This window comes from Notamacropus eugenii, chromosome 4 (genome assembly GCF_028372415.1).
Source record: "Notamacropus eugenii isolate mMacEug1 chromosome 4, mMacEug1.pri_v2, whole genome shotgun sequence".
Classification (NCBI taxonomy): domain Eukaryota; kingdom Metazoa; phylum Chordata; class Mammalia; order Diprotodontia; family Macropodidae; genus Notamacropus; species Notamacropus eugenii.
The window spans coordinates 146,453,829-146,472,051 of NC_092875.1; the positions used below are offsets into that span (position 1 = coordinate 146,453,829).

An 18,223-nucleotide genomic window follows, 5' to 3' on the forward strand; every position below is an offset into this window, starting at 1 on the left:
TTCTGTTGTACAGACAAAAGCTAGATTAAGTTAATTAGTACACTATTTCTTGACTGTAAAGTGCACAGTCTAGTATGCTACATAACAGCCAATTTAATATAGAATTAATTCATTAAATTGTATCCAAGCAATGAGGTGCAATGTATCCAAGAACTTTAAAGAAGGTCACTTTGATACATTACTTTCATATGTATGAATGATGTAACAATTAATTATTTTCATCATTTTTGGAAAAAAAGAATTAAGTACTATAGTCTAAATTTTAGAATACAGATTTTAGAAATAAGGAAAATGTCCTTTGTGGTGAAAGTTGCTAAATTCTGCTAAGCATGAGGGACTTTCATGTCTCTGTTCTCTCCCTCTTCTGTACTATTTTACTTGGTGATCTCATAAACTCGCAAGGTTTCAACAATCATCTCTACACAGATGACTCAGTCCAGGCCCAATCTGACTCCTGACTTCTAGTCTTGCATGTGAAACTGTGTACTTGACATTTCAAATTAAATGTCCTGCAGACAGTTAAAACAACAAATCTAAAACTGAACTTATGTTTCCCCCAAATCACTTCTTCCTTACTTTCTTATTACTGTCCAGGGTACCACCATGCTCCCAATAACTCAGGCTTGCAACCTCAGTGTCATGTTCAACTCTTCATTTTCTCTCAACCCCATTGGCCCATATTCAATGCCAAGTCCTTTGCAGTATCTCCAGTGTGTACCCCTTCTCTCCCCACTAAACTGATCCACTCCCTCACTACCACACACACACACACACACACACACACACACACACACCCCAATAACTTGCTGGTTAGTCTCCCTGCTTCACTCCAAACTCACTCCCCATTTCAAACCTTCATTTCCCTCTCAGTATGATCTTCCTAAAATGCAAGTCTAACCATATCAACCATTATTCAATAAACCATTGTGACTTCTTATTACTTCCAGGATCAAATATGAAATTCTCTTTTGGTTTTTAAAATCCTTCATAATCTGGACCCCTTTCTATTCTTACATTCTACTCCCCTCCAAATAGTCAATGATCCAGCTATACCCGCCTCCTTGTTTCTTAAACATGACTAAACATTTCTACTGGCTGCTCCTAATGTCTGAAATTCTCTCCCTTCTCACTTCTGCCTCCTAACTTTGCCACTTTCAGTCAAGTCTCATCTAAAGTCTTACCTTCTCCAAGATAAATTTTCTGATCTCCATTAATGGCACTGCTTTTCCTATGTGATTATTTCCAATTTATTTTACGTAAACCTCGTTAACACGTGGTTGTTTGCATATTGTCCCCCTCTTTATAATGAGAGCAGTAAATGTTTTTGCTTTTCTTTATATCCGCAGCACTCAGCATGGTGTCTGTGATGCATAATAGGTACTTTTAAAATGCTAATTGTCTTACTTTTTTATTAGGAAGGTCTGCATTTTTTTTTTTTGGCATTGGATGCCTCAGATCTGCAGAGTTCCTTTTGTGAGCCTCAGTCTAAAGGTAAGAACCTCTAATATATGACCTTTCATACAATTCTGATAATCAAAACATTCTTTTTTTTAAAAAGACATTATTTGAAGCCCTCTGGTAACACAAGATGATGAGGTTGATCTGATTGTGGAATGTGGATTTCTGAAATACGAATTAATATTTACACATGATAGAGTCCTTATGTGTTATGGATTATGCCTAACAAAGGCTAGTAAAGGTGTATTTTCCTAGAATCTTGCAAGTCAAATCAGGAAGAGAGGGAAAACTGTTGATGCATATTCAAGAGACTAGGTATTACACAGAATAGTAGCTGAGACACACAGAAGTCCACAGGAAAAAAAATCAAGAAAGAAGTTAGTAGTAAAACCTAAGATTTCAAATATTTATACACAAATTCACAGGCTCAGGTGACAAGTAAGGGGAACTAGAGGTCCTAATAATAGAAGGTAAAGTTGACCTTACAGGTAATATAAGATGAGATTCATCAATGGAAGGTGGTGATAGACATGCTATCAAAAGAAGCGGGATGAGTAAAAAGTATCTAAGAAAATCTAAGGTACCAAGATTGTACAAATGTTGTGGAGAACATTTAGGTGAAGATCACAGGATCTTAGAACTAGAGCTTAAACGGAACTCAGAGACCATCAAGTCAAAGGTGGGATTTGAATATAGATAGCCAGCTCCAAATTCAGCACTCTATCTACTACACCAAGCTACTTTTAGATTAAGGAAGGTAGAAACAAGAGATTTTTTTGTCATTGGATTATACTACAGAAGACCTAGACAAAAAGAAGACAGATGAGTTCAGAAAGCCAATTAATTACAAGCCTGGTATGGTGTCATAATTTGTAATAATGGAATATTTCCATTTTCCAGCTATCTGCTAGGATTCTTTTTCTAATCTTAAATTGGACCTTTGTGCCAGGGCCATACTTGGTCTCCTGCTACACTCTTGGATAGGGTGGCTAGTCCCAGGTCCTATTCTCACTATTGTATAGATGCTGGTGCCACAATTCTGGATGAGGTGTCTGGGACTTGGTCCACACTTTTCCACTTTCTTCCTCAACACAGACCTGAGATAAGGAGCTGGATTCTGAGTTTGTACCAAGCCTCTCCCTCCCCAATCCTTGGCTTCTGGTTTTGTCTCCTGATGGTACAAAAGGTCACTATTCTCTGCTTCATTTCTGTATCCTTGCGCAGCCACTTACTAGAAATTGTCTTTATTTCTTAGTGTAATTCTGACAGGTTCTCTTGACTTCCAATCTCTCCCTCTCCTTGCGTAGTTCACCTTTTGGCAGTTGGCTTTGTTTACTGTTATAGCTTTGATTAGCTAGACCTGAGATGCTACTAGCTTCATGATTCCCTCTGAGATTATCTCCAATTTACCCTGCATGTATCTTGCATGTATATAGTGGTTTGAATGTTGCCTCCCCCCATCCATTAGAATGTGAGGTCTTTTAGGATACTATTATTTTTGTCTTTTTTCATATCCCTAGAGCTCAGGACAGTGCCTTTCACACAGTAAATACCTAATAAATATTGACTTGATGTGACCCTAGGACCCCCAACTAGTTATTTTCCTGTGAAGTTCTAGATAAGATACCAGCACTTAAAAGGGTTTATATTTGATTTTACTGAATCTTTGCTTCCCATAACACTCTTTCAGCTTTGCTAGAATATTTCTTAGGGGAACTGGACTTATCTTTAACCTAAAGCCTTGCCATCTCTGCAGAAGTCTAGATCTCTCTAAAGCAAAAGAATTAAAAGATTCTAGACTTGCTTAGGGATAATTTTATTTTTTAAATGCTGGAAGGGGTGGAATTATGAATCTGATTCTCATTAATAGTAAGGAACTCATGGGAAGCTTAGAGGGAAACAAATACTCCTGAGAATTTATATATAGTCTGATATGATTTTCAGAACTACAGATGTCAAGTATTCAGAGGAAGGATAGTCAGAATTCCATGGATTAAATTCCATAAAGGAAATCAGTCTAGAAAAAATGGAAAGCTATTAAGAATTAAAATCTAAAAACACAAAAAGTAACAACTATGATGAAGATGACTAGCATGGGACCACACTAAGAACTCATCCACAAATTCAGATGTTAAGATTGAAGACAGAAACAACGATGGGTAAAAATATTACTGAAAAAGGATACACTACACTTGATGAAAATTACTGCAAGCAGAGTGAGAGGTTTGTCAAAACAGGCCAAAGGCAAAAATGGTTGTCTTCTGTCTTGAGGGAAAAAGGAAAATAAGAAACAGGGCTTAGGCTTGATGAAATGAAGGCAACTCATAACAGAAAGCAGGTGGAACTGCTCAATTCTTATTCTGTTACTGTTTCTCTGACAAGATCAATAATCTTTAACATAAAAAGGGCAGAACAAAAGGAAGGAAGCACAAGGTAATTAAAGTGACAGTAAAAAGTACCTCCCTGGTCTTAATGGGTTCAAATCAGTAGACTCAACTGAACTACATTTTGCTACTGAAAAAGAAACTTAGTGGATATAATTCCTGAGCAGCACTGAAAAGGTAAGACCATGGGATAGGAAAAGGGAAAATGTTCCCATTTTAAAACACTGGAAGAAAATGAAGTCTGCAAACTTCGGGCCATTAAGCTTAATACTGATCCCTGGTTAAATTCTAGAATATATTAGGCAAGGAATGGGTAAGCTAGAAACAGAAGTGATCATAAAAAGTCCTAATGTCTTCATCAAGAACAGGTCATATCAAACTAACTACTTCATTTTCTCAAAGTGTAAGTAAACCAGTAAGTCAGGTAGATGTTTCTACTATGATTTACCTCCATTTTAGCCAAGTAATTAATAAAATCTCTCATGCTATTCTTCTGAAAAGATCAAAAGATGTGAATTAGAAAGTAGCACAATTAGAGGATTTAGAAAAAGATGAATTACTGAACCAAAAGTATAGTTATTAATACTTTGATGTCAACTTGGAAGAATAACTCCTTTGGGGTATCCTAGAGAGCTAGGTTTGACTTGGTATTGTTTAACATTTTAATATTTTGTATGAATAAAGACATACATGGCATTCTTATAACATCTGCAGATGAGACAAAGCTTAGAGGGATGGCAAACGTAAAATGATACAATCAGGACTTATAAAAGACTGACAAGTTAAAACAGTAGAATCTAGTAAAATGAAATTTAATAAGAATAATTAAAAAGTCATACATAAATTTAAAGAATCATTATTATTAGTTGAGTATGTGTGAAAAAGGAGCTATTTTTGACAGACTCTAAGGTCAATGAGTCAATAATATGATATGGCCTTCAAGAAAGTTAATAGAATCTGTGACTTAAGAAAGGCATAGCTTCCAGGGATAAATGAGTGTAATCCATTTGTGTGCTTCCCTAGTCAGAATGAGAATGCAGAAGAACTCTGCACTTGGAGTATTTTGTTCTGGGTGGCATAGTTTAAGAAGGTCATTCGTAAGGTGGAGAAAATCCTTAAAAAGGCAAATAGGATGGTGAGGGGTCATAATTACAGTATTCAAACATTTGAAGGATTACATGACCTTATTATGACACGCTGTAGCTCAAACCTTGAAAGCTTTCCCTCTTCACTTCTGCCTCTTAGAGTACCTTGTTTCTTTCAACACTCAGCTAAAATTCCACTTTCTACTCAGACTTTCCTAACAAACTCCTTAGAGAGTTTCACTTCTCTCAAATTAGCTTGTATCTGATAAGAATGAATCATGGACCATGAACCATAGGGAAGAGGACATCTAGTCCAACCTCTTCATTTTATAAATAAGGAAGACAAGTCTCAGGGTAAAATGACTTGGCCAAGTTTACAAAGAACAATTGGTAGAGCTGAGATTTAAACTTAGGTTGCATGACTCCACAACTAGCACTCTTTCCCTTGTATTACACTGTTTTGTTTATATTTTTATGTACTTATTTGAGTACATGTAGTTTCCTGTGATAGAGTAAGATCCTGTTTCATTCTTGTCTTTGCCTCCTCTCCTATGCCCCATAATGTCTAACACAATGTCAGGTACATATTAAGTGTTAAATAACTATTTGTTGATTTATTGGAAGGAGCATTCATCTTGTTCAATTTGGCCTTAACAGGTAGAACTAAGACCAATGGATGGATGTTGAAAAAGGAAAATTTAGGCTTGACATAACAATCAGATCTATCCAAAAGCAAACTGGTTAGAACTGAAGAGTTGAGTAGTTATCCTGTATTAGAGATTTCCATATAAGGCTGGATGACTACCTGTTGTATATGTTATAGAGAGGGTTCTACTCTGGTTACAGGTTATACTAGACAGAGACTGAAATTCCTCTTGTTTATGAAATTCTGTGAATGAGACCTACAAGATATCTTAGTTAACATCTAGTTTATCCATCAAAATACACACTAAAATTATTTGCCCAAGATTACCAAGTAGGACTGCCAAGATTCAAACCTTGGTCCTCTGATTTAAGATCAAATGTTCTTTCCACTAAATCATGGTGTAGAATATTTAGGAGTATATTACTGAATTTCCTTTAAAATATCCTCTTTATTGTTGTTCAATTGTGTCACATTCTATGTGACCCCATGAAAACTGTCTATAGGGTTTTTTTGGCAAAGATGCCAGAGTGGTTTGTCATTTCCTTCTCAAGTGTATTCTCATTTTACAGATGAGGATAGGGGTTAAGTGACTTGCCCAGGGTCACACAGCTAGTTAAGCATCTGAGGGCACATTTGAACTCAGATCTTCCTGACTTTAGGCCTGGTGCTCTATCTGTTGCACCACCTAACTGTCCCATCCTCTTTATCATTTTGAAATCAATTAGTTAAAATATTCAAATGTTTCTCTGTATGTGTGATGTTTATTATCTATAGCTGGAAAAGTAGTCTGATGTCATTGTCAAGAGGTCTACAACAAATTATATTTAACAAAATAATTACAAAAAACAAAGATATGATGGAAGGAGTATATCCCATCAATGTATAAAATAATTGAATAATACTTTATGCAAGCAGAAATTTAAATACATTTAAGATCAACAGCTTTATTGCAATTATAATGATATAAATCTGAACTACATTCTACTGAACAAAAAATACAGGTAATGCTCTAGGAAAGAAACTCCTATCATTTTGATAATGTTTAAAGAGTTAAATCTATATCATGATATCTTTTAGAACTATGTGAATGACTTTAAGACACCAGAAGTGAGAATTAAATTGGATCCAAAGTTACTACCTATTATGAAATTAAAGCAACTACTTATCTTTTTATAAGTAAGGTGCCACAGTCATAATCATACATATTAATATAATCATGATGAGGTACAATTCCATGAACCAAAAATAATAAGTAGCTACTAATATTTGTTACTATATTTAGTAAAAATAAGTTTAACTCATATGACCAATTTTATTTGTATTTTAAAACAGAACATCAACTTTTGCTTGTTATAGTTTGACAATATAAAACACACCATTGAAAACTATCAATTAGTTGAAAATAGCCTTTCCTAGAGGCTATAGATGAGGAGGTTTGCACATGGGTAACTTTTTTGCCTGAAGAATTCTAAAGTTCTCCTACATACTACTTTACACAGGATAATGAAAAGATAACAAAAATGTATGTCAAAATGCCAATACAGAAATAATGGCTGCTAGAAATGACAATCAAAACAACATGAGTCAAATGAAGCTAATGCTTAGAGATATAATCAAGTAACTAAAGAGGTACGTCTATTACTTTCCTCCTTAATTTCTATGCCACATTTTATTCAGAACCTTAGAAGGCTTTGTTTACAAGTTATTTAAATGATGTGATTATGACAAAATACAACCTTGGATTACGACAAAATACAACTTTTTTTTTTTTTGAGGATCTTTAAGATACATTTTGCCATGTAACCCAAGCAGTCTAGGAAAATGAGGCATGAGAAATATTGCAGAAATCCATAATGTGGCTTATTTCTTTTATTAGCTATTTCTTCACATCATTAACAATCACAAAAAATGAAAGATTAATATTATGACATTAGCTCGAAAGATTAGATTTGTTTTTGTCCCCCAAAACCAGCATTCCACAGGGGTTCCTCAAAAGCAAGTGAATGATGCAGGAATCAATTTTTTGACATGACATTTTACTTAACAATTTCATTGATGATGTGGAAAAAAAGTGATAAAATTATCTCATTTGTCTCTGAGAATGACATTAAGCTTAAAACACTGGGTGAAATGTATAACAGAATAAAACTAAGCATGAATAAACAAATCTAGGAAAACCGTAGAGGAAAAATAGGTATTTAGATATTAAGTACAAGCAATACAGCTTTCCAGTGGACAGGAGAAGGAGCCTATATTAAATGTTATATTAAATTATTCTTTTCATAAAATACAGTATAAATTATTATGGAAAATGACAAGGTATTGGAAACTAAATAAAAAAATAAAGATAAATTTTTAAAAGAAAATACAATTTACAATGAGAAGTATTACACATCTTTGCTACATAAAGATTTTAAGTAAAGATATTAAAATTAAAACTTAGATCATTAAGGAGAATGTTTATAATAAAAGAGGTAATTTTATTTAGTTAATAAAATGTTTTATTAATAAAAATAATTGTATTTTTAAATTGAGCATGAGAAATTTCCCAGTAAGTGATATTATTTCATGTGAATTCTAAGTAGCAATGGTGCTTTGGTATATAGCTCCTACTGCTGTTCCCTACATTCCTAATTTCTAGTATTGAATATTATTTGCTAAACTTAGAAATCTGCTTGAATAAAAACCAATTCATGCCATTCTGTCTAACAGGTCCTTGTAATTCATAGGGGAAATACATCCTAAAAATCTGTAGAAATATTAATATTGAATGGTAGGATAAGGATAATAAAGACAGAGATGTGGGGCATTTAAATATGTGTGTGTTCATCTTTACAAGGAAAAGTATTATGGTTAGAACATGAGGCTGGAAGTCAAGTCTTGGGTTAGAATTACACTTCTGAAATATGTATTATACTACACTATTCAATTGTGAGCAAGTCACTTAATCTCTCTGAATCTCAGATTTCTCATCTCTAAGATGGCATAATATTTTTTAGTACTTACCTTATAGTGTTATTATAAGAAAATCCTCAAAGTTTATATATTTTATTTGTTACTTCTTACTACTCTTCCTTCCTCTCTCACTCTGCCCCTTCTAATTCACAGTGAAAGGATTTGGATGGAGAGACACTGGACTGGCTGGCATACAGAAGACACTAATTAAATGCTTTATCATTGACAGATTGATTATATGAACTAGAGGTCAGACTCTAGTTTTTTTTTGGGGGGGGGTGAGTGGGCTGTCTATTTTTTTGTATTCTTCAAAACAGTATATTTTAATTCAGGCATCAGCATCTTGAAAGATGATGCCAGTATCCTGGGAAAAATTATAAAGTAGGCCAAGTTCATTTTTGCTGACTTTTTAAACTCCTCTTAAAATTTTTCATGCCTTTCCTCTAAGATCATCAAGGCCAGCCCCATTATTCAAAAATGCCTTTTTTCTTAACTCTGAAGCCAGCTCAAATTAGTTTATTAAATTACTGCTAAGGTGAAGCTGAAGCTTAATGTTCCTGAGGAAATTTGTATTTTTAAAGGAGTATTATGCTATCACAAAGGAATTGCTAAATGGCAGAATGTGTGTGAGGAGTAGATATTTTAGAGCATTTGCCTTCTTGAGCTCCTTTCCTACAGCAGCCACTAACCATTCCACTCCATTCTCATCCCTAAATTTGCCCCCATACCCACACCACACACAAACATTCTCTCTCTCCCTTTATTGCTAGACATGATACGCATGGAATACCAATACAAAAATAAAAATGAATACATTTAACTGAAAGCAAATAACTAGTTAACAACATGGGTGTCATTTCTAAATCAGTTATTTATGCAAGGGCTTGATCAAGAGTCAAAATCAATATCACACTGTAAGAATAGAAATGAGAATAAGATACATTGCAAAGAAAGCAACTTCAACTTGACATTTATACAAGATGCTGAAACTCCAAAATGGAAAATGGATAAAGGAACAAACATCAACACAGATTATCACTATTTACCAAAAAAAAAATGTAACCAATGTGAAAATAACCACAATTAGGCCAAAAGAGCCTCAAAACTGCATCAGTCAATACATAATAGACTTCCTTCCCAATCAGAAATATGGCAGCCAAGGCCTACAGAAATTGAGAACAGGAACTTGTTTATTTAATCACATGAAAGACAGGAAGATTATAAAGTAACATCACAAAATCAGGAGAAGCAGTGAAGGGGTGAGGGGAGTTTATAGACAGCTTGCTGAGAATTCAGATTACACCAAATCATCCTGAAAACTTTCAATAATAAAACTGGAAGACAAGAAGTAAATACTTCATCAACACAGTCTTTATCAGTGACACACTGCTTCTTTTCAGTGTGCTAGCTAAGGAAGTAGAAATTCACAAAAGAGAACAAAGGTAAGAAGAGCAAGTAAAACTAGACCAAAACCACAGAAGACATCTGAACTAGAGGCAATCCGCGAATGTATCGATTCTAAAGATATCTGAAAATAAACTGGATGCAAAATGCTTGGGGAAAATCATGAATATGATTACATTAAAAAGATAATAAATATATCATCAGTAGTTATTGACTCATATGACTACTTTCTTATCTCCATAAAGTTACGATGAGAATAATTTACACATATATGGAGAGCCTCTTTGATGAAAGTGTGAGAAAGGATCTGGCAAGTCTTTCACAAATTACATTCTCTGAAGGGTCACGTAATTACAGTCATACAATGGAGTGAGAGGTGCACAGAAAACAAGATTCCATTAAATCTGCTTTTTTTGACTATCAAAAAACTGGTTTAGTAGGACAAAATGCTATTTTAAGAGTGCTCCAACAAGGTGTCTCAATATGTATATATTAAAATCATACAAGATTTTTTGAAAAATACATCTAACTTTTGTGCAAAGTCCCTGAGATTGTTAATATCAGCAGAGGCTTAGAAGAGGAAGAGATAGGCTTACCAGGTATTTGTCAATATCAGGAAGGGTTTCTAATGAAAGAGGAATTTTTCTATAAGATGTGATTTACAACAGAGGGGCTATGTGGGTTGAGAGTGAAGAGTCAAGCTTACATTTTGGTTGCCAGCTTGGTTGATGAGAGAATTGTTTAAAAGGGAAAGAGGAGTTCTATTCTGAATATATGGAGTTTGAGATTCCTAAACACCACCCATTTCAAAATATCCAAAAGGCAGCTACTGATATGGGACTATTACTCAAAAGAGAGGTATATAGATCTGAGAATCATCTGCATAAGAGATGATATTTGACCCCAAGGGAATTGATGAGATCATCAAGTAGGTTAGTACAGAGGAAAAAGAAAAGAAAACGCCCAGAACAGAGCCTTGGGTTAGTGGATGTGACCTGGTGGAAAATCCAGCAAAAGAGACTGAGAAAGAGCCGTCAGACAAAGAGGAGAAATCACGAGAAAAGTGTCATAAAAACCTAGAAAGTAAAAAACACTTAGGAGAGAATGTGAAAGGCTGTAGACAGATCAAAAGGATGAAAAAATGAGAAAAAATACCACTAGATCTGGAAATTATTGTGTAATATTAATTGTATTGGTCTTCACTGCTTAGATCTGAGATCACTGGTGACTTTAGATAGTTCAGAAGTTTTACTGTAGAGTATGTTTAAAACTGGATAAGAGGAAAGAAGTTAAGGCACCTAACGGAATTTTTTAAAGGAGTTTAGCTGAAAAGGGGAGGAGAAATATAGGATAATAGCTACAGGGGATGGTAATATTAAGTTATTTTTTTCTGAAGATAGGTGAGACATGGGAATGTTTGTAAGTTGAAGGGGAAAAGCCTTTAGATATGACAGATTGAAAATTAGTGAGTGTAGGGATGGTAGTAATGGAAATCTCATGGAGAAAAGAAAAGGGGGTAAAATGGGGGTTTTATGTAGAGTGGCTTATCTTGGCAAGGAGGAAGGCAATTCCATCACATAAGACAGGAATGAAAGAAGAAACAGTGTCTATGTAAAATGAGAAGAGTTTAATAAGCACCCAATTTCTTTCCAAAAGCAAAGGCTCATGTTTTTTATTAATATTACTCTGGTAATGTTGTTATTACTGTGAATGATAGAATACCATGGTCACCAAAAAATTAAAGTTGACATTAACCCAAAGGGCAATGAAAACATGTGAGTAGATTGAAATATATTTTCGACGAAAAATTGCACAAGAGAAGCAACATATATAGAACATCATGATAGAGATGTATAACTAGAAAACAAGGTGAGCTGGTTACATGGGAAAGAGAGTGATAAGTGAAGCAGTCCAAAGTTCATGAAGTTTACTGTTATATACTCAAGGTCAAGAGATCTGGTAGGTCAAAAAAGAAGTTCAATGGGCCCTCTGTGGAAAATGAATGGAAGAGCAAGAGTTGTACAGGTTGAAAGGGCATCCTGTGACCTTTATTGTATGAATAACTGAAATGATTACATATAGATGCATTATGTATTCAAAGAGTATTGATCATGTAAACTTGGGGCCCAGTTTCTACCAGTATACTAAAGGATATTGTCCTTAGTCCTGTCATATTTGACACTTTTAAGAATTACTTAGTGAAGATATTAAATTTGAAGATGTCAGGGAGTTGAGAATAGCTACATATGTAATATCACAGAATAAACTGGATCTTAGAGATATAAGGTAGTTCAGAGATCATCTAATCCAACCTAAAAATTCACCTACCAATACCTACACCTGAAGACCTATCATAACAGAGAACTGTGGTAGTCTATTGCATTTTGATACAGTACTGTTAGGAAATGTTATTTCCCCCTTGTTTATCAAGCTGGATTTGGCTTCCTTACAATATCCATTCATTGAGCCTTGTTCTTCCTTTAATGACCAAAGAAAATGTAATCCTTTTTTCAACTACTTGAAAATAGCTATTATATCACCCAAAGTCTTCTCTTTTGTAGCTTAATTCTATCTCCTACAGCTGGCACTTACCCTGTTTGTCCCTGCTTTTCCTCTCCTTCATTTCATTACCCGACATATAGATGTTTCATATATGTTTATTCAAAAATAAGATAAAAAAGAGATTTGTTGTAAAGACTCGCAATTAACTAGTAAAGAGGCTTCTCAAAGGACATAACCAGAACATTATACGTTCTGGAAAGTCTCATTAATCTGAAAAGAATTCAGATGATAAAACTATATGCCTGTTACCTGAGGTACAACCAAACTGTGCAAAAGTTCATCACCAGAAAGATGGCTTTTCTGTCTCCCACTCCATTACAGTAACTCCTGAGGACATATATTGTGTGTATGGGTTACAATCTGTATTACTAGAGTAAATAACCGCACTAATGAAACAATGAATTCTTGAATAATCAAAGAAAGAATTTCTATTTTGTCTGCCACTGTATGACTATAAGGTTTTAAAAACTAAGATTATTCACATTCATGTAACCACTGTTCACTATTCATTGCATGCATCTTTTGATAGTTACAAAACATTTGATGACTTATAGTTTGAAGTCTTAAAGTCATTGCCTTCCAATTCAAGTAATCTTATTAAATTAGACCATTAATTCATCTAAAGTACCTTTCACAATCCCATTTTAATCTCTGTTTATTCTCTTTAATTACTATCATGGAACATCCTACTGATCAAATAAAACTTCATTTCTTGGAAGAAAAAAATCACAGCAGGAAATTCTAATTCTCCTCTTTTCAATTTTTATTGCCCCTAGTTTAATCCTATATTTCTTTTGTTTCTGAAATTAACACTTCCTTTTATTTTCTAATTTTAGTTTCTCCTTCATTTACAAGTGATTTTTGAAAACCTTTCCCATATTTTCTCCTTGTTTCTTATCTTGTTAATATTTTTATATTTCCCATATCACTCAGCTCCTTATTATGTTTTGAACCTAAGACTTTCTCCATAAATCCACAATACTAAATATGTCTTACCTTCTAATCTCATGTTATAGTTACTTCTCTTTTTTATTACCTCTGGTCTTAAAGAAGACTTTCTAATAGCTTTCTATAAACAAATTAACCAAGCTAAAAATAATCTACTTCAAATATTATCATATATTTAATAAGGAATAAAAAACTTAAAATTAATTCCTGCTGATCTCACATCTCAATTTCTCTATTTCAAATATTATGTAGTTGTTTCAAAAAACAACTAGAAAAATAATGCCTCTTGATAAGCATTTATTGCAACATTTTCACTTGACTATGGATATTTTAGTTAAATACATGCAAAGTAAAGATAAATCAAATTAATAATATTATGATTTATATAAATATGTCAAGTATAATCTGATATGTGCTTGTATGTATTTGCTAACAATAAAGCCTAATAATATAAAAGGCATGAAACAAAACATCATATCAGTGGCTAGATGAATTAATACTCCTCCTCGTCCTTCTTAATTATTATAGAGAAATAAATAATTTCATAACACAAATGTAATACTATCAGGTTCAATTCCTCCCTTATGGATTGTGTTATATCAGGCTTTTACTATATGTTCCTATGTTACAGGGACAGAGTTTGACCAAGGGTTATAAATAAATGGGTGTAATAAATCGTTGTTGTTTCATTTCAGTCATTTCCAACTCTTTGTGACAACTTTGGAGCTTTACTGGCAAAGATACTAAAGTGGTTTGCCATTTCCTTCTCCAACTCATTTTTACAGATGAGGAATCTGGGTTAAGTGACTTGTCCAGGGTCAAAGAGCTAGTAAGTGTTTCAGGCCAGATTTGAACTCCGGAAGATGAATCTTCCTGACTACAGTTCTGGCAGCCATACTATAACAGGATTCCCCTGTACGTAAACATTAATAGTTTCTGTTATGGATCTCATTCCACTTTTAAGCAGAAAGAAAAAAATGTATATCATTTAAATATTAAGTACCTAGTCTGCTTTTTATGATGATTATTGGGGAGAAATACATATCCAATTAAAATTTTTAGAAAACAAAGTAACTGTAGGTTCTATTTTTATGGTATGCATGACTATTTTGATAAAAATGATTTTGAGGCATACATTTATATTTGGTTCTCACTTCTTCATTAACTTTTTAACTGCAGTCAAACAATGAAGTTAACTAAATTTGGTGCATCATTTATTGCCTAAATAATATACTTCATATGCATGACCACAAAAATAAGGGAATACTGCTTACTAAGAAATAGCCTTAACAAATTGAACAAATTAGGTGAAAATTAAAAGCCTTAATGGGTGCTCCACAAAGGAATGTTATAATATAAAACATATTTGACTTTTTAAATTATGTGAATAGCTTTATATTCAGAATTGGCATTGAGGAATGTTTATAAAAGACATAAAGAATGGGTGGTTTACAGCAATAATCCCCAACCTTTTTTTCTCAGGATCCTTTACAGTTTTAATAGGGAGCGTTTGTGTATGGGTTATCTTGACCAGTATTTACTGTATTAAAATTTAAAATGCCTTAAGTATTATTATGAAAATACTTTTGACTTCATAGATTCCCCTGACAGTGATGGAGACTCCTTGTTGGTCTCTGGACCATACTTTAAGAACCACTGGTTTATAGGTTACCTAGAGGGTGAAACAGCATGAGGGATATTAGAAAGGACATAGCATGCTAGATCTTTGTTTTCTCCTCATCCACAGTGACCCAGATAAGAGTGTTATTGAAAAGGCGGCAGAATAGATAATTTCCTCCTAATGGGTGGAAATCTTACAGAGTAACATTTCAGGTTCCCAATTTTAAAGGTCCATATTCATTACAATCGGATCTTTACTGCACTACCAGACACAATGCAAGTCAAAATAACTTGACAAATGACCTTTAAAAATAACTTGTTCACTTTGTTAAGTCAAAGATGACAAAAATAGCACAATGAATATTTGTAGAACCATAATATCTTTAGCTTCACTCTAAATTAACTTTTTCAAACTTCCCAGTTTCTTTGAGAGCACTAAAATCTCCTTAGTTATTTAAGTTTACAATCTCAGTCATATTTGATTCTTCTCTCTCATCCATTGTATCTAAATCAGATGTCATGTTCTGCCAATTCTATATGCCCCAAATTTCTGGCATCTGTCCCCTTCTCTTTACTCAAATGGATAATACCCTAGTTATATTAGTAACTACTTGGTTGAACTATTTTGATAATCTCCTAATCAGTCTAATTTCACATCTTCCACTTACTATCTATATGGCATATATGCATCAAAATAAACTACCTTAGGCCTAAGTTTTACCATGTCCTACTCCAGGCTCAAAAATTTTCAGTATTTTCCTATTGTCTTCATGATTCCATACTTCTTGCCTTCATATTTAAAGCTACTGACAATCTGTCTTACTCAAACATTGCAGCCTTACTCCCTATTACTTCTCTTTATGAACTCTATATCTGGTCTACTTAGATTACGAAGCTACTTCCCAAAATCAATACTATATATTATACTTCCATTCATTACAAGAAAAACTAAAGAAAAGTAAAGTTTTAGGAGGACAGACAAACTCCAATAACTTCACAATTTTACCTTGTACCCACCCTTTTATCTTCCATTGTGTCCTTCCTTCCCTTATTTCTAGTTTACCATAGTAAAAATATGCTTTTATAACATCCTTCCCTATCTTCCTATACCCTCTTATGTGTTCTTTCCTCCTTTTGTTCTTAATTTTCCCCAGTATTTGTCACTGCGAAGCACACTTATTTTTTTTAAATACTCCAGTTTTAGGCTTCTTAATGGATCCCTCTAACTTCAGTAAAATCCTTTTCCTACCTTTTATATGTTACAGTCATATTCACAAGCCTAAAAAGATTATTTCTATTATGTCACTCTTTTCTTACCAAATCTTCAATCTTCAAAATCTTCCCATTGCTACAGAATTAAATTCAAAATCATTCTCAAATTCAGTCAACCACAATCTGGATTCACTTTAAGAGTACAAAGGCATTTTTTTATAATTTGCCAGTTTGAACACTATTATCAGAGATCTCCATGACTTTACTGTCCCAAATTCACTTGTTCATCTCTGCTTTTCCTGTTTGTTCCTGTTTTTCTTTGCATCTGGAATGTCTTTATTCTTTGTTTGAAGCATACCAGTCCTGAAAGCCCAGTTCAAGCGATATATCTCTTCTATCAGTCCTTACCTGATTATATTCTAGTTGACATGGAATACATTCCTCTCAAATTCTCACACAGTATTTCTATCTGCACTTAATTCAATCATTTAATATGCAATATTGTTTTGTGTTTCATATGGCATGTTTTGTCTCCCCAGTGAGCTTGAGTTCTCTGAGAATAAGAGGCTAGGTTTTATTCTTTTTTTTTTCTTGTGTCATAGTCAAGGACACTGTTTAGTATATAATAGGTGCTCAATAAACACTTTGGGAATTGAAACAGTGATTTTACATAGTAGAAAGCTGGTTGTGAGTTCAATGAGAAAAAATATTATTAATGATCATTTGTTAATTAAAGGCAACAACTATATTTTACTCCAAATTATCTAGTTTGTATCTATTTTGAATATACCTATATGTCCATATGTAGTATCTTCTCACTAAATAAGTTCTTTAAGGGCAGAGGGTATTTTACATTTTATCTTTTTTAATTCAGTGCCTTCAGACACTTAAAAGGCTGTTTATTGATATAATTCTGAATCTATTTTTAAAATAACATAAATGACTGATTTAATTTGAAGTTAGGCAATTTTTTTTAGTAAACATCTAAAATTAAAATCTAAATGACTGCATTTGATCATATTTCAAACAAACAGAAAACTGTGAAATGAATTATGATAAAATCTTAAAAAAATGAAAAAGTAAGAATAAAGCAGTAGAAGAGACAGACCTGAGTTTCTTCTCCTTGCTGAGTCCACTTCTTCTGTGATCACATCGTATAATGGACAGACATAGATAAAGGAGATGGGCGTGAGTGGATGTACTCAGAAGGTAAAAACTGACACTGAGGGAAATGGCCAAAAATCGTTTTGCCAGAGCAGCCTGTGCACAGTTGTGAGGAAGAGATAATCAAGTAGACACAAAGAAGAACAGGAAAGAACTAATACAGAATTGGTTAAACTATTATATGTTAGAAGAATTAGAGAGACAGTGTTAGTGTAGGAAATGGAGTATCCATAGTTTACAGCTCTGAATAACCAATCCTGACATTGAGGCTGAAGAGAGACACAATTAGTACAAAAGACTGTTACTAGCAATTACTAGTCTGTTCAAGATGTTGCTATTTCAAATGGAATAAACTCTTATATTTATGAGTCATTTGTTCATTGATTGATGACTGCTGAAAGTAAAGAATTTATATTACCACTACCAACATCACTAAGGCTTAGCATTTTCTCCATCTTTTTTTAGTTTCACTGAATTAATTTGGACAGAAATGAAAATTCAGATCAGTGGATCAATCTATCAATTCAATACAGACAATTCTTATCATGACAATATGTAGAGCAATGAATATATACCAACTCAAATATATTTAATTTAAATTACATTAAAATTTATAGATAACTTTCAAATTAAAGAAACAGATATTGAATTATTTTTTTAAAATTTTTACAAAATATGCAGAAAGTAACAGTTTCATCATAAAATTTACAATAAAAACATGTAAATAAGGTATGCTTTCTGGAGAATATCTCATTTTTGATAGTTAAAAAGGCATCAAAATATTT

General features: G+C 33.4%; 1 protein-coding gene across 13 annotated transcripts in view; it reads right to left on the bottom strand.

Moving 5' to 3' along the window:
• Window positions 1–18,223, bottom strand: part of RIMS2 (regulating synaptic membrane exocytosis 2) — an 842,692-nt gene that overhangs the window by 224,455 nt on the left and 600,014 nt on the right. Inside the window, exon 17 of one of the 13 annotated variants that reach the window (XM_072603322.1) lies at window positions 17,383–17,415. The exons of the other annotated variants lie outside the window; for them this stretch is intronic. Within the exon in view, the coding sequence (XP_072459423.1) occupies window positions 17,383–17,415 (33 nt within the window). The remainder of the gene's footprint in view (window positions 1–17,382; window positions 17,416–18,223) is intronic. 13 annotated transcript variants of the gene reach the window in all.